Source organism: Myotis davidii, unplaced genomic scaffold (assembly GCF_000327345.1).
Source record: "Myotis davidii unplaced genomic scaffold, ASM32734v1 scaffold461, whole genome shotgun sequence".
In the NCBI taxonomy this organism is placed as follows: Eukaryota; Metazoa; Chordata; class Mammalia; order Chiroptera; family Vespertilionidae; genus Myotis; species Myotis davidii.
This window is the reverse complement of record NW_006295825.1, coordinates 2946338-2961503: the sequence shown is the minus strand read 5'-3', so window position 1 is coordinate 2961503 and position 15166 is coordinate 2946338. Positions and strand designations below refer to the sequence as shown.

At 47.3% G+C, this 15166-nt stretch overlaps 1 protein-coding gene across 2 annotated transcripts in view; it reads right to left on the bottom strand.

The window, feature by feature from the left end:
• Positions 1–8751: 8751 nt before the first annotated feature.
• Positions 8752–15166, bottom strand: part of DAPK2 (death-associated protein kinase 2) — a 112384-nt gene continuing 105969 nt past the window's right edge. The window contains exons 10-12 of one of the 2 annotated variants that reach the window (XM_015568531.1): positions 12587–12676; positions 12376–12459; positions 8752–9426 (exon numbers count right to left, since the gene is read on the bottom strand). In XM_015568531.1, coding sequence (XP_015424017.1) covers positions 9346–9426; positions 12376–12459; positions 12587–12676 — 255 coding nt within the window. In that variant the 3' untranslated portion in view covers positions 8752–9345. The remainder of the gene's footprint in view (positions 9427–12375; positions 12460–12586; positions 12677–15166) is intronic. The other variant, XM_015568530.1, reaches the window with a different exon arrangement.

Below are 15166 nucleotides of genomic sequence, written 5' to 3'. Positions count from 1 at the left end.
GCCCTTTCCTCATCCCTGGTGCCCTCCAGTTGCACACCAGTGGGCAAATGCTCTCTTGTCCTTCCCCATCTGTTCTTTGGAAAGAACCTGTAAAGCCTGTGACTAAGGCTTCCTGCCCTGCTATCCCTGGGGGAAATTTTACTGTTTAAATCAGACAAGTTTGAAAGACTCACTTGATTGCATTGTGGCTACACATACTATTACACTACTTTTTAAAAATGTATGTTTTTATTGATTTTAGAGAGAGAGGAAGGGAGAGAGGGAGAGAGAGAGAAGCATCAATGTGAGAGAGAAACATCAATCAGTTGCCTACAGCACACCCCTCAATGGGGATTGAGCCCACAACCCGGTCATGTGCCCTGACCAGGAATCAAATCGGTGACCTTTTGGTGTATGGGACAATGCCCAACCAACTGAGCCACAATGGCCAGGGCTGCAGTACTTTTTGTTTATTTGTGGCATGGTTGGTTTGGAGAGGGAAGAGAAGGATTTTCCAGAGTCTGGACTCATGGCTTGGTGGGGCCTTCCAGGGTCAGCACTGATTGTAAGGGTTTGGTGAGGTCTGCACTTTGTACTATTCAAGACAATCCGCCCTGGCTTCCTCCCCCATCAGAAAGTGTCCATTCTTCAGTTTCAAAGGCGGCAGCTTGGTTATTGGAACAGCCTGAGAAAGCCATGACCCGGAAAACCCAGCTGGGGAACACCCCGGTCCCAGGTCACCTTCTGCTAACCTCTAGGTCTCATGAGCATTCTCATTTCTGTTCCTTCCTGGGCCTGGCTGAGGTCATGACCTTCTGAAAGAATGCAGGGTCAGCCAACTCTGTCTAAAATTTCCTCTGTGTATGTGTGTGTGTGTGTGTGAAAGGAGATATGTCCAACTATGAACCCAGAGTCCACATCCTTATGATTCAGCAAACACCCCGTCCCCTGGAATGTCGACTAGACCAGCCTTAGAGGTCTGACAGCATCAGAGCAGATGCTGCAATTCCTGGCCCAGAGGCATTTTCCCCTTGAGTCTCTTTAGACAATACCCAGGCACCCAGATACATCCACAGAGAGATAGATAGACACAGTCAGATGCATACATATAGAAACAAAGATGGACACACAGAGGAAACTCAAACACATCCGGTGATACACACATGCAAGCTACACACACACACACACACACACACACACACACACACACCTAAATAGACCCACAGAGAGACAGACGCACACACACAGATATCTAGAGACACACACTCCTCCAAAGAACTCAACCAGAGTCGTATCTGTCCTCCATGCCTGACCTTGAACATCTCTTCCAACCCCAACAAGTGGCTGCTGGCCCTCTGGCAGGGCCCTCTGGGTCTCTGACCTGGAACCAGGGTCACAATGGCTAAAGGAGTAGAAAGTGGTAGAACTACTGATTTATCACACTACTAATTCAACACCCCTCCACCCCCGCAAAGTTTCACTCTTTCATCTACTTGGTAGCTTTCTGAAGTCCAGCCATGGGAAGGCGTAAGGACAAGCAATCAGAATACCAACCCATACCCTCTTTCCCCTTCTCTTATCAGAGGCTTACCCATCCTTTAAAGCCAGACAAAAGTCTGATGCACAGCAGACCTTCGAGACCAATGCATACTGAACTGAGTCTGTCCACGAGGGATGGGCACGCCAAGAGAGGGTGGCTACCCAGTGCCTGGTTCTGAGAGCCCTGTTTTAGCTTCTTGCCAGTCTGAGGTCCTGCAGCTGTCCTTGCCACTTTCAATCAACCAAGGAAAGAGAACTCATTCAGAGCACCTTCACACACTGTACAAAAAACAGCAAACAGGAAGTCCTGGTCCAGCTCTCATAGAGCTTATAGCCCATCAGAGGAGACAAACATCAAAAACTCAAGTAATTCTTAAAGTAAGCACAGTGGGGCCTTGACTTATGAGTGTCCCGACTAATGAGTTTTTTGAGATACCAGCTGTCTCTCGGCTGATTTTTTGCATTGAGTTGATAGAGTAATTTGAGTTAACGAGCTCCTTAAGGAGCTCTTTAACGAGCTCGGTCTCAGAACGAATTAAACTCGTAAGTCAAGGCCCCACTGTATTCATTATGGGCTAAATTGGGTCTTCCCACCCTCCTCAAAATTCATATGTTGAAGTCCTAACCTCTTGCACCTTAATCAACATTAATAGGTGATTAACTTAATGAGGCCACGAGCGTGGACCCTAATCCAGTATTACTGGTGTCCTTATAAGAAGAAATTTGAATACACAGAGACACCAGCGACACATGTGCCTAAAGGAAAAACCATGTGAAAAGATAGCAAGAGGGTGGCTATCTATAAACCAAGGAGAGAGGCCTCGGAGGAAACCAACCCTACTGGCACCTTGATCTTGAACTGCCAGCCCCCAGAACTGTGAGAAAATAAATTTCTGTTGACTAAGCCACGCAGCCTGTGGTATTTTGTTAAGGCAGTTCTAGCAAACTAATACAGCATCAAATACAACGAAACAGGAAAACAGGGTGGGGAGCAAATAGTCTGACTCCTGCATCTACTTTGTTAAAGAGCTGTTACACCCCTTGAGGTGAGCTACAGAGGTCCTGAGTGAAAGGGAAAAGCAGCAGTAAGCAGCCCTCTCAGCACCCTGACCCCAACACGGCTCTGTTTCTGCCTCTGCTTCCCCAGCAGGCCCATCCAGCACCGTGTGGGGAGAAAGCCCCTCATGCCTTCGCCTGTGTTTAATAAGGCATTGCCAGCGTCTGCAGGGAATCAGGTATCACACAGGTGTGCTGGAGTGGGAGAGGTGAGTAAGAGGTGCACCTGAAGGGCTCTATGCCCAGGAACCCTCCACACAGAGTCTAGGCCACCAGTGTTGACTGACACTATGGGCCACAGTTGTTCTCCTTTTACATTTCTCAAAGTTGCCTATGGTCTCAGAGTGCAATTAAATTATGGAAATACAAATCCCTTAAGTTGTCCGAGTTCTTAAAAGTTGACAGATCTTTACAAAATTGGTCTTAAACAGGCACTCATGACAATTCACATGGATATTATTATCACCATTTCACAGATGAGAAAGTTGAGGTCCAGACAGGTTGAAACAGCAGCTGAAAAGTGGGAGGACTTAGCCCAGACTTTTGGGCTCTGAGTGGTGAAATATAATATGGACTGTTGAGAACTAGAAAAGGGTCCAGCCGGCGTGTCTCAGAGGTTGAGCGTCAACCTATGAACCAGGAGATCACGGTTTGATTCCCAGTCAGGGCACATGCCCAGTTGCAGGCTTGATCCCCAGTATAGAGTGTGCAGGAGGCAGCCGACCAATGATTCTCTCTCATTGTTGATGTTTCTATCTCTCTCTCCTTCTCCTTTCCTCTTTGAAATCAATAAAAGATAAACTAGAAAAGGGAATGAGGGAAGACAATGGATCACCTTCTCTCAATTAAAAATGAGATGATGCCGAAACCAGTTTGGCTCAGTGGATAGAGCGTCAGCCTACGGACTGAAAGGTCCCGGGTTCGATTCCAGTCAAGGGCATGTACCTGGGTTGCGGGCAATTCCCCAGTGGGAGATGTGCAGGAGGCAGCTGATCGATGTTTCTCATCGATGTTTCTGGCTCTCTATCTCTCTCCCTTCCTCTCTGTAAAAAATCAATAAAATATATTTTTAAAAAAATGAGGTGAAGAAACCCAAGTGCAGTCCCATCTAAGAGTAGGGGAGTGGCCCAAATGGCTTTTCAAACCCCATCCAGCCTGTGGGTTTAAACTCAAAGAGAAGGCACCTGCAGTGTGAGCTGGCAAACAGCCTGGTTGGGCTCTGGTGTCCTCAGGCATCTCAGAGTCCTTAGGCAGACTCCAAGGGAAGTGATGATTGGGAGGGGAAGCTGTGAGGGACAGGGGGTATTTTCCACCCATTCTCTTTAAAATGGAATAGTAAGCCCTGGCCAGTTTGGTTCACTGGATAGAGCGTTAGTCTGTGGACTGAAGGGTACCAGGTTCAATTCCAGCCAAGGGCACATGCCCAGGTTTCAGGCTCAATCCCCAATAGGGTGCAAGAGGCAGCCAATCAGTGGTTCTCTCTCATCATTGATATTTCATTCTCCCTCTCCCTTCCTCTCTGAAATCAATAAAAATATATATTAAATAAATAAAAAGGAAGAAATAAAACATAAATTTGTTTAAAGTATGCCAGGTGATTGTCTTCGCAATCATAAAAAATAGAAAAAAGGGTGGAAAACACCCTTCTTCAGAGGCATGTTGTACAGTTGATACTTCTCAGTCTTTCCTGTGATTCATCAGGGAATTTTCCTAAAATCAAGATTCTGATGCATTTGGTCTGGTGTGGCGCTGGAGATCCGGCATCTCTAACAAGCTCCAGGATTTTAATGTAATACTTGATACATGCAACAGAGTGGGTAACAAATATGTAAGAAAGCATGATAATAAACTGAACTCCTGGGAGCCTTGTTGTAGAAGACCAGAGAAGAACCAAGCATCGCTTAGAGAAACAGAGTTACACAGCTTTCTTACGCCTGCGGACTCAGAGGAGGTTGCCCCTCAAATTCTAAGCAAACCAATATGGTGGAAGCCCCTCTTATACCCCTTTTGGTTTCTTTTGTCCCTCAAATATGGATTATACTTCCAGACCTTTCTCGGGCTTTGCAAAAAGCCCCAGGTGTTGGGGGTCTTGAGACCATACCTAAGGGCCTGGCCTGGCACCAGGCCGATAACCCCCCTCCAGAGGCTGTGTCACAGTTTATGGCCTCTGTAAAAATGTGAGCATTTAGATACCAGGTCTTGCAAGACCAGTTTGTGGAGAAAGGGGCAATGACTTAATTATAGATTATCAAGAATGTACACTGGGCTTGCTGGCACAGATTCAGATTGCTAGCCCCCCCAAATATCAGGGTTACATTGGAATTAGCCTTTTAGCCTTCTCAAACTTAGTGCTGGCTAAAACACTGCCAACGGCCAGCACCCAACCTGTCCTCCTCCCCCTCTCAGCAGCCTGGAGGTAAGCTTGAACTTGAATTCTCAGTGTCGTCATTGTCTTGCGTTGCAGATACAGTTTTATCATGTTTGCATGTATCCCTAAACAACATATGGTATAGTTTTTGAGCTTTACAAAAATAGTATTATATGGTATGTGGTGGTTCTCCGGGATGCTTTTTTCACTCAACAATGTTTCCCCAAGAAAAGTAGAGAAGAGATGTGGATTTGGGGCAGGCGAAACAGGGCTGGAGTCTAGATTCCAAGTACTCAGCTGTGTGCATACAAGCTTCTTCACTCTGCTGAGTCTCAGCTTCCTCGCCTATAAACGGACTCTGGCTTCCCTTACAGGGTTATGAAGAGGACTAAATGGACTGCTGCATGTGAAATGTTCCTATTGCAGAAGATGTTTTTTAAAATTACTGTGAGCTTTTTTCTTTCATTTTTTTTTCTAGCTCAGGTGGGGAAGTACTGATCCACAGGGAGGAAAATACAAAATTATTTCTCCATAGATAATATTAACAACTTTTTTTAGACTACGAACTGGGAATGTGAATTTTATTCAATAAGTAAAGTCATTATGAAAACATGTGCTTCAGCTATATATTATGATTTGCTAATGGGCAGAGGAGGAGTGAAAGAGAACCAGGGGGAAAGAAGAAAAAACAGGAAGAGAGAAACTATTCAAGGAAGGACACCAACTGTGTTTCTGCTTTTTGAAATGTCAATTAAGCATTGTTTACAGATCTTCAACTGCTCCAATCCCTAAGCCTATTATGGTTTGCTCACAATGCGATCCTTTCAGCAGACCACCAAGGAAGACATTCTTTGGGGGGTTTGGGAGTGGGGGCAGCAATGGTGAGCAGAACAATGTCGAATGACATCAAGCTGGGAAGCAGATGGAAAGAAAGTTCTATAATCGGTGCCAGGTAAAATTCCTTGTGAAATCCCAGTCCTCAGTGTAGCTCTTTTCACATGTACCTACTTTGTAGAGCACAGCGCTTAATTTTTATTTTATCTGTTTTAGAGATTTTGTGGTTCACCTCTTACAGTATGGCTTTCGTTTGCTTCCAAAATAAGGTTTTCAGCAAATAAGGATGTGAGTGGAAAAGGCAAATGCAATCTAAGCTCTGGAGTCAGGAAAGTCAGTGAAATTGACATTAAAATGAAGTGCATTAAAATATTTATATGCACATTTGTGAAATATTAATGCGGCATCCTGGAAACACACAGGCAAACACTCTGGGGTAGGACACCCTCAGACCTCTTTAGAGACTTGCCTTTTAACCAGACACAGCTTTTGTCACGGGGAATGTTCCATAGGCCTCAGAGCACACTGTTCAGCTGGAAGTGTCAGCTGGTCAATTATTCTCTTCAGAGTCAACCCAACACACCGCTCCCCTGGGCCGGCTGCCCCACCCCACTTCACACCTGGAGGGTACCAGCCATCTGCCAGCGGAGAGGCCATGAGGACGGGCCCTGTATGGGAGTGGGCACCTGGCTCTGGCTGCTGGGCTTCAAAGGCATCCTTGGAGATGTGCATCCTCAAAGGCCCCCCTCTGCCCACTGCTTGGCCCTATGCTTCCCAAGAGATTCTGGGAAACCCAGAAGATGCCGTCAAACACCAGAGAGCTGGGCTAAGGGGACGTGGTCAATAGGGCTTTAAATAACCTGGATGAGAGGAAGGTGAGGAGGAGCAGTCTGTGGGCAAGACAGAGTCCGGGTGCCCAGGACTTACAGAACGTGGACCCCTTTAGGGCCCATGTCTGTCCTGTTCGTTGTCTTACTCCACATCTAGAACAGTGCACATATTGGTTCACTGACGGACTCATGGCCCATGGATGTTGTCTGCTGAGATGCCTCTACCCGGGGGCAGTGTCCTTTACTGTGAGAAGATGGACAACAGCAAGTGTGGCCATTTCTCTCTTTCCCAGGAGTGGAGGATGAGGCAGGGAACAGTAAGGGATAGATGAGAATTTGTTTAAAATGAGGCAAAGTGAATGCTCCATCCATTTCCCCGGTTTATCACGCTGAAGCAAGGAGCGTAGAATCAGGAGTCAGGAAGTATGGGCTTTCCTCAGATGTTTTCAGAAACTTGGTGTGTGTCATAGACCTAGTCGCTTCCTCTCTCTGGGCTTCAGCTTCCTCTTCAGTAAAATGTTGGGTCGAGATCTAAAAGGCTAACCCCATGGTCATGATTGAAAACTCAGACTGGGTTTGCCAAAGCCATTCATCCTCGCCTTCCTAGCAGGAGGACAGTGCCTACCCGCTACCACACTTCACTTCCTAAGAGTAACCCATAAGCTCCCATGCCAGAGCATTCCTTGCTGGTCTATGTGATCAGCCACAGCCAAGAGCCCCTCACTGGCCCAGGGGCCCTGAACACAGTTCTCAGCCTCAGCTGAGTGGCTGCAGGAGGCCCAGGGCTGGCTCTGCCTGAGAACTACATGGCGAACTCACAGCTTTCTGCCACAGCCCGCAGGCCCACTCATTTCTACCAAGAAGCTTTTCCAGAGCTGGACGGCCCTTCTGTTCCTGTGGGGCTCTTTAGCTCAGAATCCATCCACTTGGATGAAGGAAGCTTGATCCACTCTCTCACTCGAGGGGCTTAAAACTTGCTACAAAGGGAAAGGCTGCCTTAGGCCCTTTTCACTGTTTTCCCCTCTCTCCTTCCTAACTCACTTTTCCCCACTCACCTTCCAAAACTTTCCCTTTCTTTCCATCTCTTCACAGGTACTTTCTCAGTTTCAGGGTCTCAAACCTTTTTGATTTCTGGTTTCCAAGGGTCTTCTCTTGGGTTTCTGGAAAGCATGGCCCAGATACCTATGTCCATTCAGGTTCCCTTGCCATACTCACTCCAAGGTCTATCCAAGTAATCCACCTCTCTTCCCTCTCCTTTCTCCCTGTGGGTTCTTCTTTATGCTTCTCCATCCACATCTTTATTTATTTATTTAAAAAATATTTTTACTGATTTCAGAGAGGAAAGGAGAGGGTGAGAGAGATAGAAATGTCAATGAGAGAGAATCATGGATTGGCTGCCTCCTACATGTCCCCCACTGGGGATCCAGCCCTTAACCTGGCCATGTGCCCTGACCGGGAACCAAACTGTGACCTCCTGGTTCATATTTCAACGCTCAACCACTGAGCCACACTGGCTGGGAACCATCCACATCTTTAAAAAGTCCCCTGCCCCTATCTTGGCCATAGTTGGCAGGTGCATTTGTTTTCTGGGTCTGTTTTAATAAATACCACAGACTGGTGGCTGAAACCACGGAAATGTATTCCTCACGATTCTGGAGGCCCGGAGTCTCAGATAGAGGTATTGGCAGGATTGGTTTCTTCTGAGGCCTCTCTCCTTGGCTTGCAGATGGCTGTCTTTTCCCTGTGTCTTCGCATGGTCGCTCTTCTGTGTCCTAATCTCCTCCTCTTATAAAGACACCAGTCATATTGGAATTAGGGCCCACTGGCCTCATTTTAACCTGCTTACTTCTTTAAAGACCCTATGGCCAAACATTGTCATATTCTGTGGTACAGGGGTCGGGAGACACAACTCAGCCCACACCATCAGGGATGATTGTGATAGTAGAGAGTACAGGCGTTACATGCCATATCTGATTTAGGGAAGGAGATAGAAGGTAGGTGCCTTGTAGTCCACAGGGGGTGGTTCAGTATGACCTTCTGAGGCCCTGTCCACTCAGCGCACCCTAACCCTGGGTGCTCCCCCAGGGTCACAGGCACCTGAACTAAAGAAAATCAAATGGAGAGAGACCTAAAAGAAGTCAAGCATCAGATAAACCAGAAGTTTAATAAAAATGAAAAAAAAATTACAATACAGTGGGCTGGCAATGGGCTGCTTTAGAAGGTCTGATAGATTGGTCATGCTGTCTCCATGTGGGTTCTAGGAGTTCACAGGATTGGTCCCTCACGCCCGAAGACTCACTTCACTCATTTGGCTTGTCCCCATGGGGGAGGCCTCTGTCCTCCTGGTGTAATTTTTGACCAGGCTGGTTCTGGACTCCCTCATCCTGTGAGGAAAACTGCCTGAATCTGACCTTCACCATTGATGACCATGTCATTTACATTGTTTTCTTCAGTCCACACTTGCACGCCACGTTCTGAGGTTGACGGATGGGTGAGAGCCCGTTTTATGGAGAATAAGAGCTTTGGGAATGCTGGCACCTCCTCCGTAGGAAAAGCCACAGCTCCCAGGGTCTCCTGGATCCCCTGCAAACTCCTCTGAAGCCTGCAGGCCCATCTCTCTTGCAACAAGTTCAGAAATGCAGAATGCCTGGGTGCTGGTGACAAACGGGACCAAGAGTCTGCACAGAGGGGGCCCCGCTGGGCCTGGGCCTCCCTGGGGGCCGCTGAGAGCCGCATCAGTTAGGAGGTACTGCTCCTCCTCCGGGGGTGGAGGGCTTTCCTCTTGGCGATGTCCTCCTCTGTGTCACTCTCACAATTCCTCTGGAAGAAAAAAAGAGGCCCGGGGCAAGAGGGTCATGAGATGTTAGGAATGGGGTTGTGCCATGCAACTAGGCCCAGTACACTTGGGGTTGCAAGCCAGAGAGGTGGATGTTGAGAGGAAGGTTGTTGTTCTGTCCCAAGACTGGGCAGGGGGCGGAGAGGGTAGGGAAGGATCCGAGTGAGGCCAGATCAAACACCAGGAGGAAGGAAAACAGGCACCCTAGTGTCTAGGGGGGAACAGGTGCCAGGAGAAGCCAAATTACAGAAATCATGAAAATTCTATCTGGTGGCTGCCACATGACCGAGACCACTTGGATACATGGCCTGTGGGCTGATAGGTCTCCTGAGTGCAGACTAGAGAGAAGGGGGAAGAAGGGAGCCACCGGGACCTCCCCAACCCCTGACGGTGGCCACTCTATCCCCCCTCTTCCTCCACTGGCTTAGGCTGCACCTTGAGCGAGCCTTGCCATGCGGTTTTCCCAGGGAAATAGCTTTTGTGCTCCATTTTTATGAGAGAGGAAAAGAGTCAAGTACATTCCATGGCTAAACCAAAACTGAGGCCCTGGAGGTCACAGTGCCTTTTCCATTCAGGCCACACTGATCTATTGAGTTATTAAAATTACTAAAAGAAGCACTAACTCAAAAAGACGTAAGCAAGTTATTAAAAAAAATCTGCTGTAAGATGTTCAATTTTAATGCTTCCCAAGCAAAAGGATCTATTTTTTTTTATTTTTATTTTTTTTAAGGAAAGGCCCTTTGGGAAAACTTTGTAATGGATGTCTAGGACCCAATCCTTTTCCACTTGCAGCATAAGCCATTGTGCTAATGGTGCTGAGCATGTGAGTAAAAAGAGGACTTTTTAAAATGTTTAATTTGGGACAAGTGTTAGGATAGAAATTGATAGTCCCTTCAATAGAGCTCAGGAGATTTATCTCAGTGCAGTGGCAGATGCAATGGCGTGAGCACACTCCGCCTATACAAGCTTCCTCGGCACACCGGGAAGTGGCAGCGCCCGCCTGAGCAAACCTCCTAGAACCCCTACATAGTACCCTGATCTCTCCTACTATTGGCTGCCCTAAGGATTGTGTAAACTTCTGATTGGTCCAGAATGTTATATATGTTGCTGCATTTACACAATAAACTTAGATCTGCATCACTGAACCTGGTCTCCGGAGCCGGGCATGCTTCGTTAGGGCTCCGTCGGCCTCACCCCCGCGGGACCCCCTGCTTCATTTCAATACTTTCTGGTCCTCTCTCCCCGCGGCCTGCATTATATCAGGGCAACGCAGCTGGAAGGCATGCCTGCTGTCCACTATATCCATTCCCAGGGCCTTCTCCCCTTCCCCGGGCCATAGCCACTTGGAAATCCAAGGTCAAGATCAACTTTAGCCAAACACATCCTGGACCAAGCCCGGCTATAACAATAAAAATAACTCAAGCTCCGCTGAATAGCAACTTTATAGTGTGCGTCAGAGCCAAACAATAAAAAAGTAAGCTGGGGGAGAGTCTGCCTGTCATTAATAGGGATTTTCAGAGGGAGGGAGTCCAATGAGGAAAGCAACCAGGAAAGGGACATAGCTTGGCCAAAGCCACATAGTTGTTTCAGGTCTCTGGAGCCATAAATACTCAAGTCCTGAGCAATAGCAAGAATCAAGGAGAGCTGAGGCTGAAGAAAGAGGAACCCAGGATGTGTGGGGGGAGGGAGGAACACAGGGGCTGTGCCCGGTCCTGGGATTCAGCCCTAGCGCTGTGTCCTAAGGCTGCTCAAGGCTGATGGCCCATCTGTCTCAGCAGCTGCCTTCCAGCCCTGTCCTGAGCAGGAGTCACCTTCTGTCCTGACCTGGGCCACCCCAGACACTCCTCGGGCCCTCACCACACTCAGAGAGCAGTGAGGAGCATCTGTCCGGGGAACTTCTAACAGCTGAAATACTAACACTGCATTCAGAAGCACTGGCACTGCATTGTAAAGTCTAGAGGAGCATTTTAGACAACAATAACCGCTAATCTGTATTGAGCACTTAGAGTGTCAGGTTCTAAGAATATGTCATCATTTAATCCCTATGACTGCTCTACGATAGTTAACCCCATTTTACAATTGATAACATTTTGGCACAGAGAGGTTAAGTAATTTCCTCAAAGTCACACAGCTATTATGTGGCAGATGTGAATCCTGGTAGTCTGGCTCCAGAGGCCACACTCTTGATCAGTGTATTATAAGTCCCTCAATTTAAATGTACACAAAACGGTAACAAGCTAATCACATATAAGATATCTAATTATTATTATTGATGTTCGTCTAAAGCTAACCAGAAATAAGAACAATTGAAACATGAATATAAAGCTCCCATTCTACAGCAGATCTCTGGATTGCGAGGAATACATTTTGGATTGCCAGTGGTGTCTCATTATCCTGAGCCCTGAGGTCCCCGGCAGGCTACCTGTCCTCGGGGAAAGGCTGGGCAGTGAAGCGGCAGCAGTGTGCCTTTGAAGGCCCACCAGCAGAGGACTGAGAGCCCCAGGGCTATGCTTCTCCTGGCACCTTCTAGGCCAGTGATGGCGAACCTTTTGAGCTCGGCAAGTCAGCATTTTGAAAAACCCTAACTTAACTCTGGTGCCGTGTCACATACAGAAATTTTTTGATCTTTGCAACCATAGTCAAACAAAGAGTTATATTTTTGATATTTATTTTATATATTTAAATGCCATTTAACAAAGAAAAATCAACCAAAAAAATGAGTTCGCGTGTCACCTCTGACACGCGTGTCATAGGTTCGCCATCACTGATCTAGGTGGTCCCTCTGAACACGAGGCCTCCACTAATCACAGTGCAGAGGAAAGCAGACCAGCAGAACTGGCTGGAAACAGTAAAGACCCAACTGCCTCCCTTCATCCCCGGGCTCCAGGCCACCCCCGAATTCCACCCCAGAAGAAGGCACTGCATTTATTTACCAGGCTCTCATCTGGCCTCAGGTGCACCTTCTTCATCAGGGAGCGGGTGAGGTGGTTACACAAGGAGACAATGCTGAAAGAGAGCTGAGGGAGGGAGAGAAGAGGAAGTGCCAGGTGAGAATGTGCACAGAGACCCTGGAGGGAACCAGGAACCCACCTGGGTCCCCTGCACCCACAGCACCCCCCACCCCACCCCTAAGCCCTGACGCACCTTCCACCGTCTGCGGACATACTGCTTCTTGAAGTTCTCCAGGTTGACCACGGACTCCCTGCGCACCAGGGCTTGCTGGTTATCCACCGGCTGGGAGACAAAGAGGAGCATGGCAGCTGACACTGGGCTCTGGGCAGCGGCCACCCTCTCCACAGAACCCCAACCACACGCCATCCTTAGCCTGACCCTGGCATCCCTGCCAGGCAGCGCATGCAGAGGGATATCACACTGAGGACAACGTTTACATACGTCTCAGCTGTTCAGGAGATGCCCTGGTGCCCCTGAGCTATTATTACCACAGCCAGATGCACATGCTGGCCAGGGCAGAGGCTGAGCTCCCGCAAGAAGAAGTGAGGGAGGCAGGGCTTTCGATCACAAATCACTTTGGGAAAGGGTTATTGTATAGTAGTCTAGGATGCCCACTGTGCACTGAGCATGATGGGCTTTAGCAAAACGGGTGCCTTGTTGGCAAACAGGACATTGTACTCTATTCAAAAATAAATGGAAGGAAATAGGGGCTTTGATGGAGGTCAAGAGGAAACGGAATGTGTAGTTGCCACGAAGTCTGGGTGACTTTTCTGAGCTTCAGTTTTCTCATCTGTAACATGGGGATCAGTAACACTGTATATCAGGGTTACTTAGGATTAAATGAATGTGGGTATGTAAAGTGCTTAACCTAGAGATGCTCAATAAATAAAAATAAATTATTGATAGCCTTCCTGCCTTCTCCATTCCTTCTTTTTAAATTTCATTTTATTTAAAAAATAGCTTAGAAAAATAAAAATAGCTTTTTTATCAAAAAATTTAAACATAATTAATGTATACAATTTGATAAGTCAATTCCCTCTTAATTCTTCCCCTTTTGCAAATAAAACACAGTTTTCTGACACCAAGAGATGGGTTTGGGGGTTCTATGAACCTTCTGAAATGGTTTATAAATTTTAGTATGTAAACTTGTAGATGAATATTCACAGCAGTATCATTCACAATAGTAAAAAAGTGGAAACAGCTGAAATGTACATTAACTGACGATGGACAGACAAAATATGGTCTATCCACACAATGGAATATTATTCATGAAAAGGAATGAAGGAGTGACCCATGCTGCACATGAATGAACCTTGAAAACACTGTAAGTGAAAGAAGGCAGAAGCAAAAGGCTACATATTGTATGATTCTATTTGCATCATATGTGCAGAATAGGCAAACCCATGAAGACAGATGATAGATAGTTGCCAGGGGGTGGGGAGAGGGAAGAATGGGGAATGATTACTAAAGATATTAATAAAAGGTTCTGGAATTATATAGTGATGATTGCTGTACAACCTGTGAATATACTAAAAACCACTGAATTGTATACTTTTAAAAGATAAGTTTATAAAGTGTGAATTATATCTCAATTAAATAATTTAGAATTTATGTACAGATATACATTTATTCTGAAGAGAGTCAATAGCTTTCACAGATTCTCAAAGGATGGTCCATAAAGCCCAGCTCTGCTTCTCTCTCTGCTCTGAGCCTCCACACAGCAGCGCTTCATTTGGCACCTCAGAGAATGTGGGGTGAGGCAGCTCATTGGTTCCTGAGTGCTGGTCTTACTCCTAACCACACTGGTTTATTTTCCATCCAGCGGAAGCCGGTGCACACTGCTGGCCCTCACTGCCCTGGGCTTACCATCCTCCGGCAGGAGGCCCTTTCCACGTCCACCCAACCCCCATCGTCCTGGAAGGCCTCTGTGTGTTTCAAAGCCCAATTCAAATGTGACCTCCTTTAAGACAACTTCCAAGAAACAACGTCACTCTCCCCAACACGACCAAAACACATGAGCTCCCTTATTACAGATACCATCATTTCAGTCCCACTAGTGGAAAACAACCTGAGGGCACAGAAATTTCTTCATGTGTTTGTCAATGTTCCTGGCCCCACCTCCTTCCCACTCAGAGCTTTCAATAACGGGTGCTTAATAGTTGTATGTGGAAATTGTTTCCCTGAGCTGTTGAAGAGACCAACTGGAATAAAACCTAGGACTTAGGACTCCTCCTGCCAATGAGAGACCAGGCACCTGGGTCAGCAGCCATGACACCATGACAAGGTGTCATAACACCATGACTCCCCACAGCTCTGCCTGAGAGTCAGCAGAGTTCTGTGGGGGGTCAGAGAGGAGAGTGTACACAGCCTTGACACGTGAGAGAAAGCCAGGGCAGGTCACCCTCCCAAACTGGAACATAGTGGTTTAGATCAAAGGGCACAGGAGCAAAGAAGGGAGGGAGAGGAGAAAGAAAGATGGAGAGGGAAGAGAAGAGCAGAGGGCACTGAGGGAGCATTGGGCCAGCTCTCCCACTCCTTCCTTAATTGCCTTCACCTCCTCTGCCACACCTGCAAGCCCGGCCTTGGGTTGAGATCTCACCTGGAAGGGAGACGCAGAAGAGAGCAGAGCCTGCCCATTCCTGGTATCAAAGCCTTCCAGCAGCTTCCTGACACTCTTAATGGAACTCAACACGTTCACCAAGACCCCCAAGGCCTGAACCACCTGGGTCCTGCTCCAACCTGATTTCCTCCCTCTCCCATTCCTATCGCTGT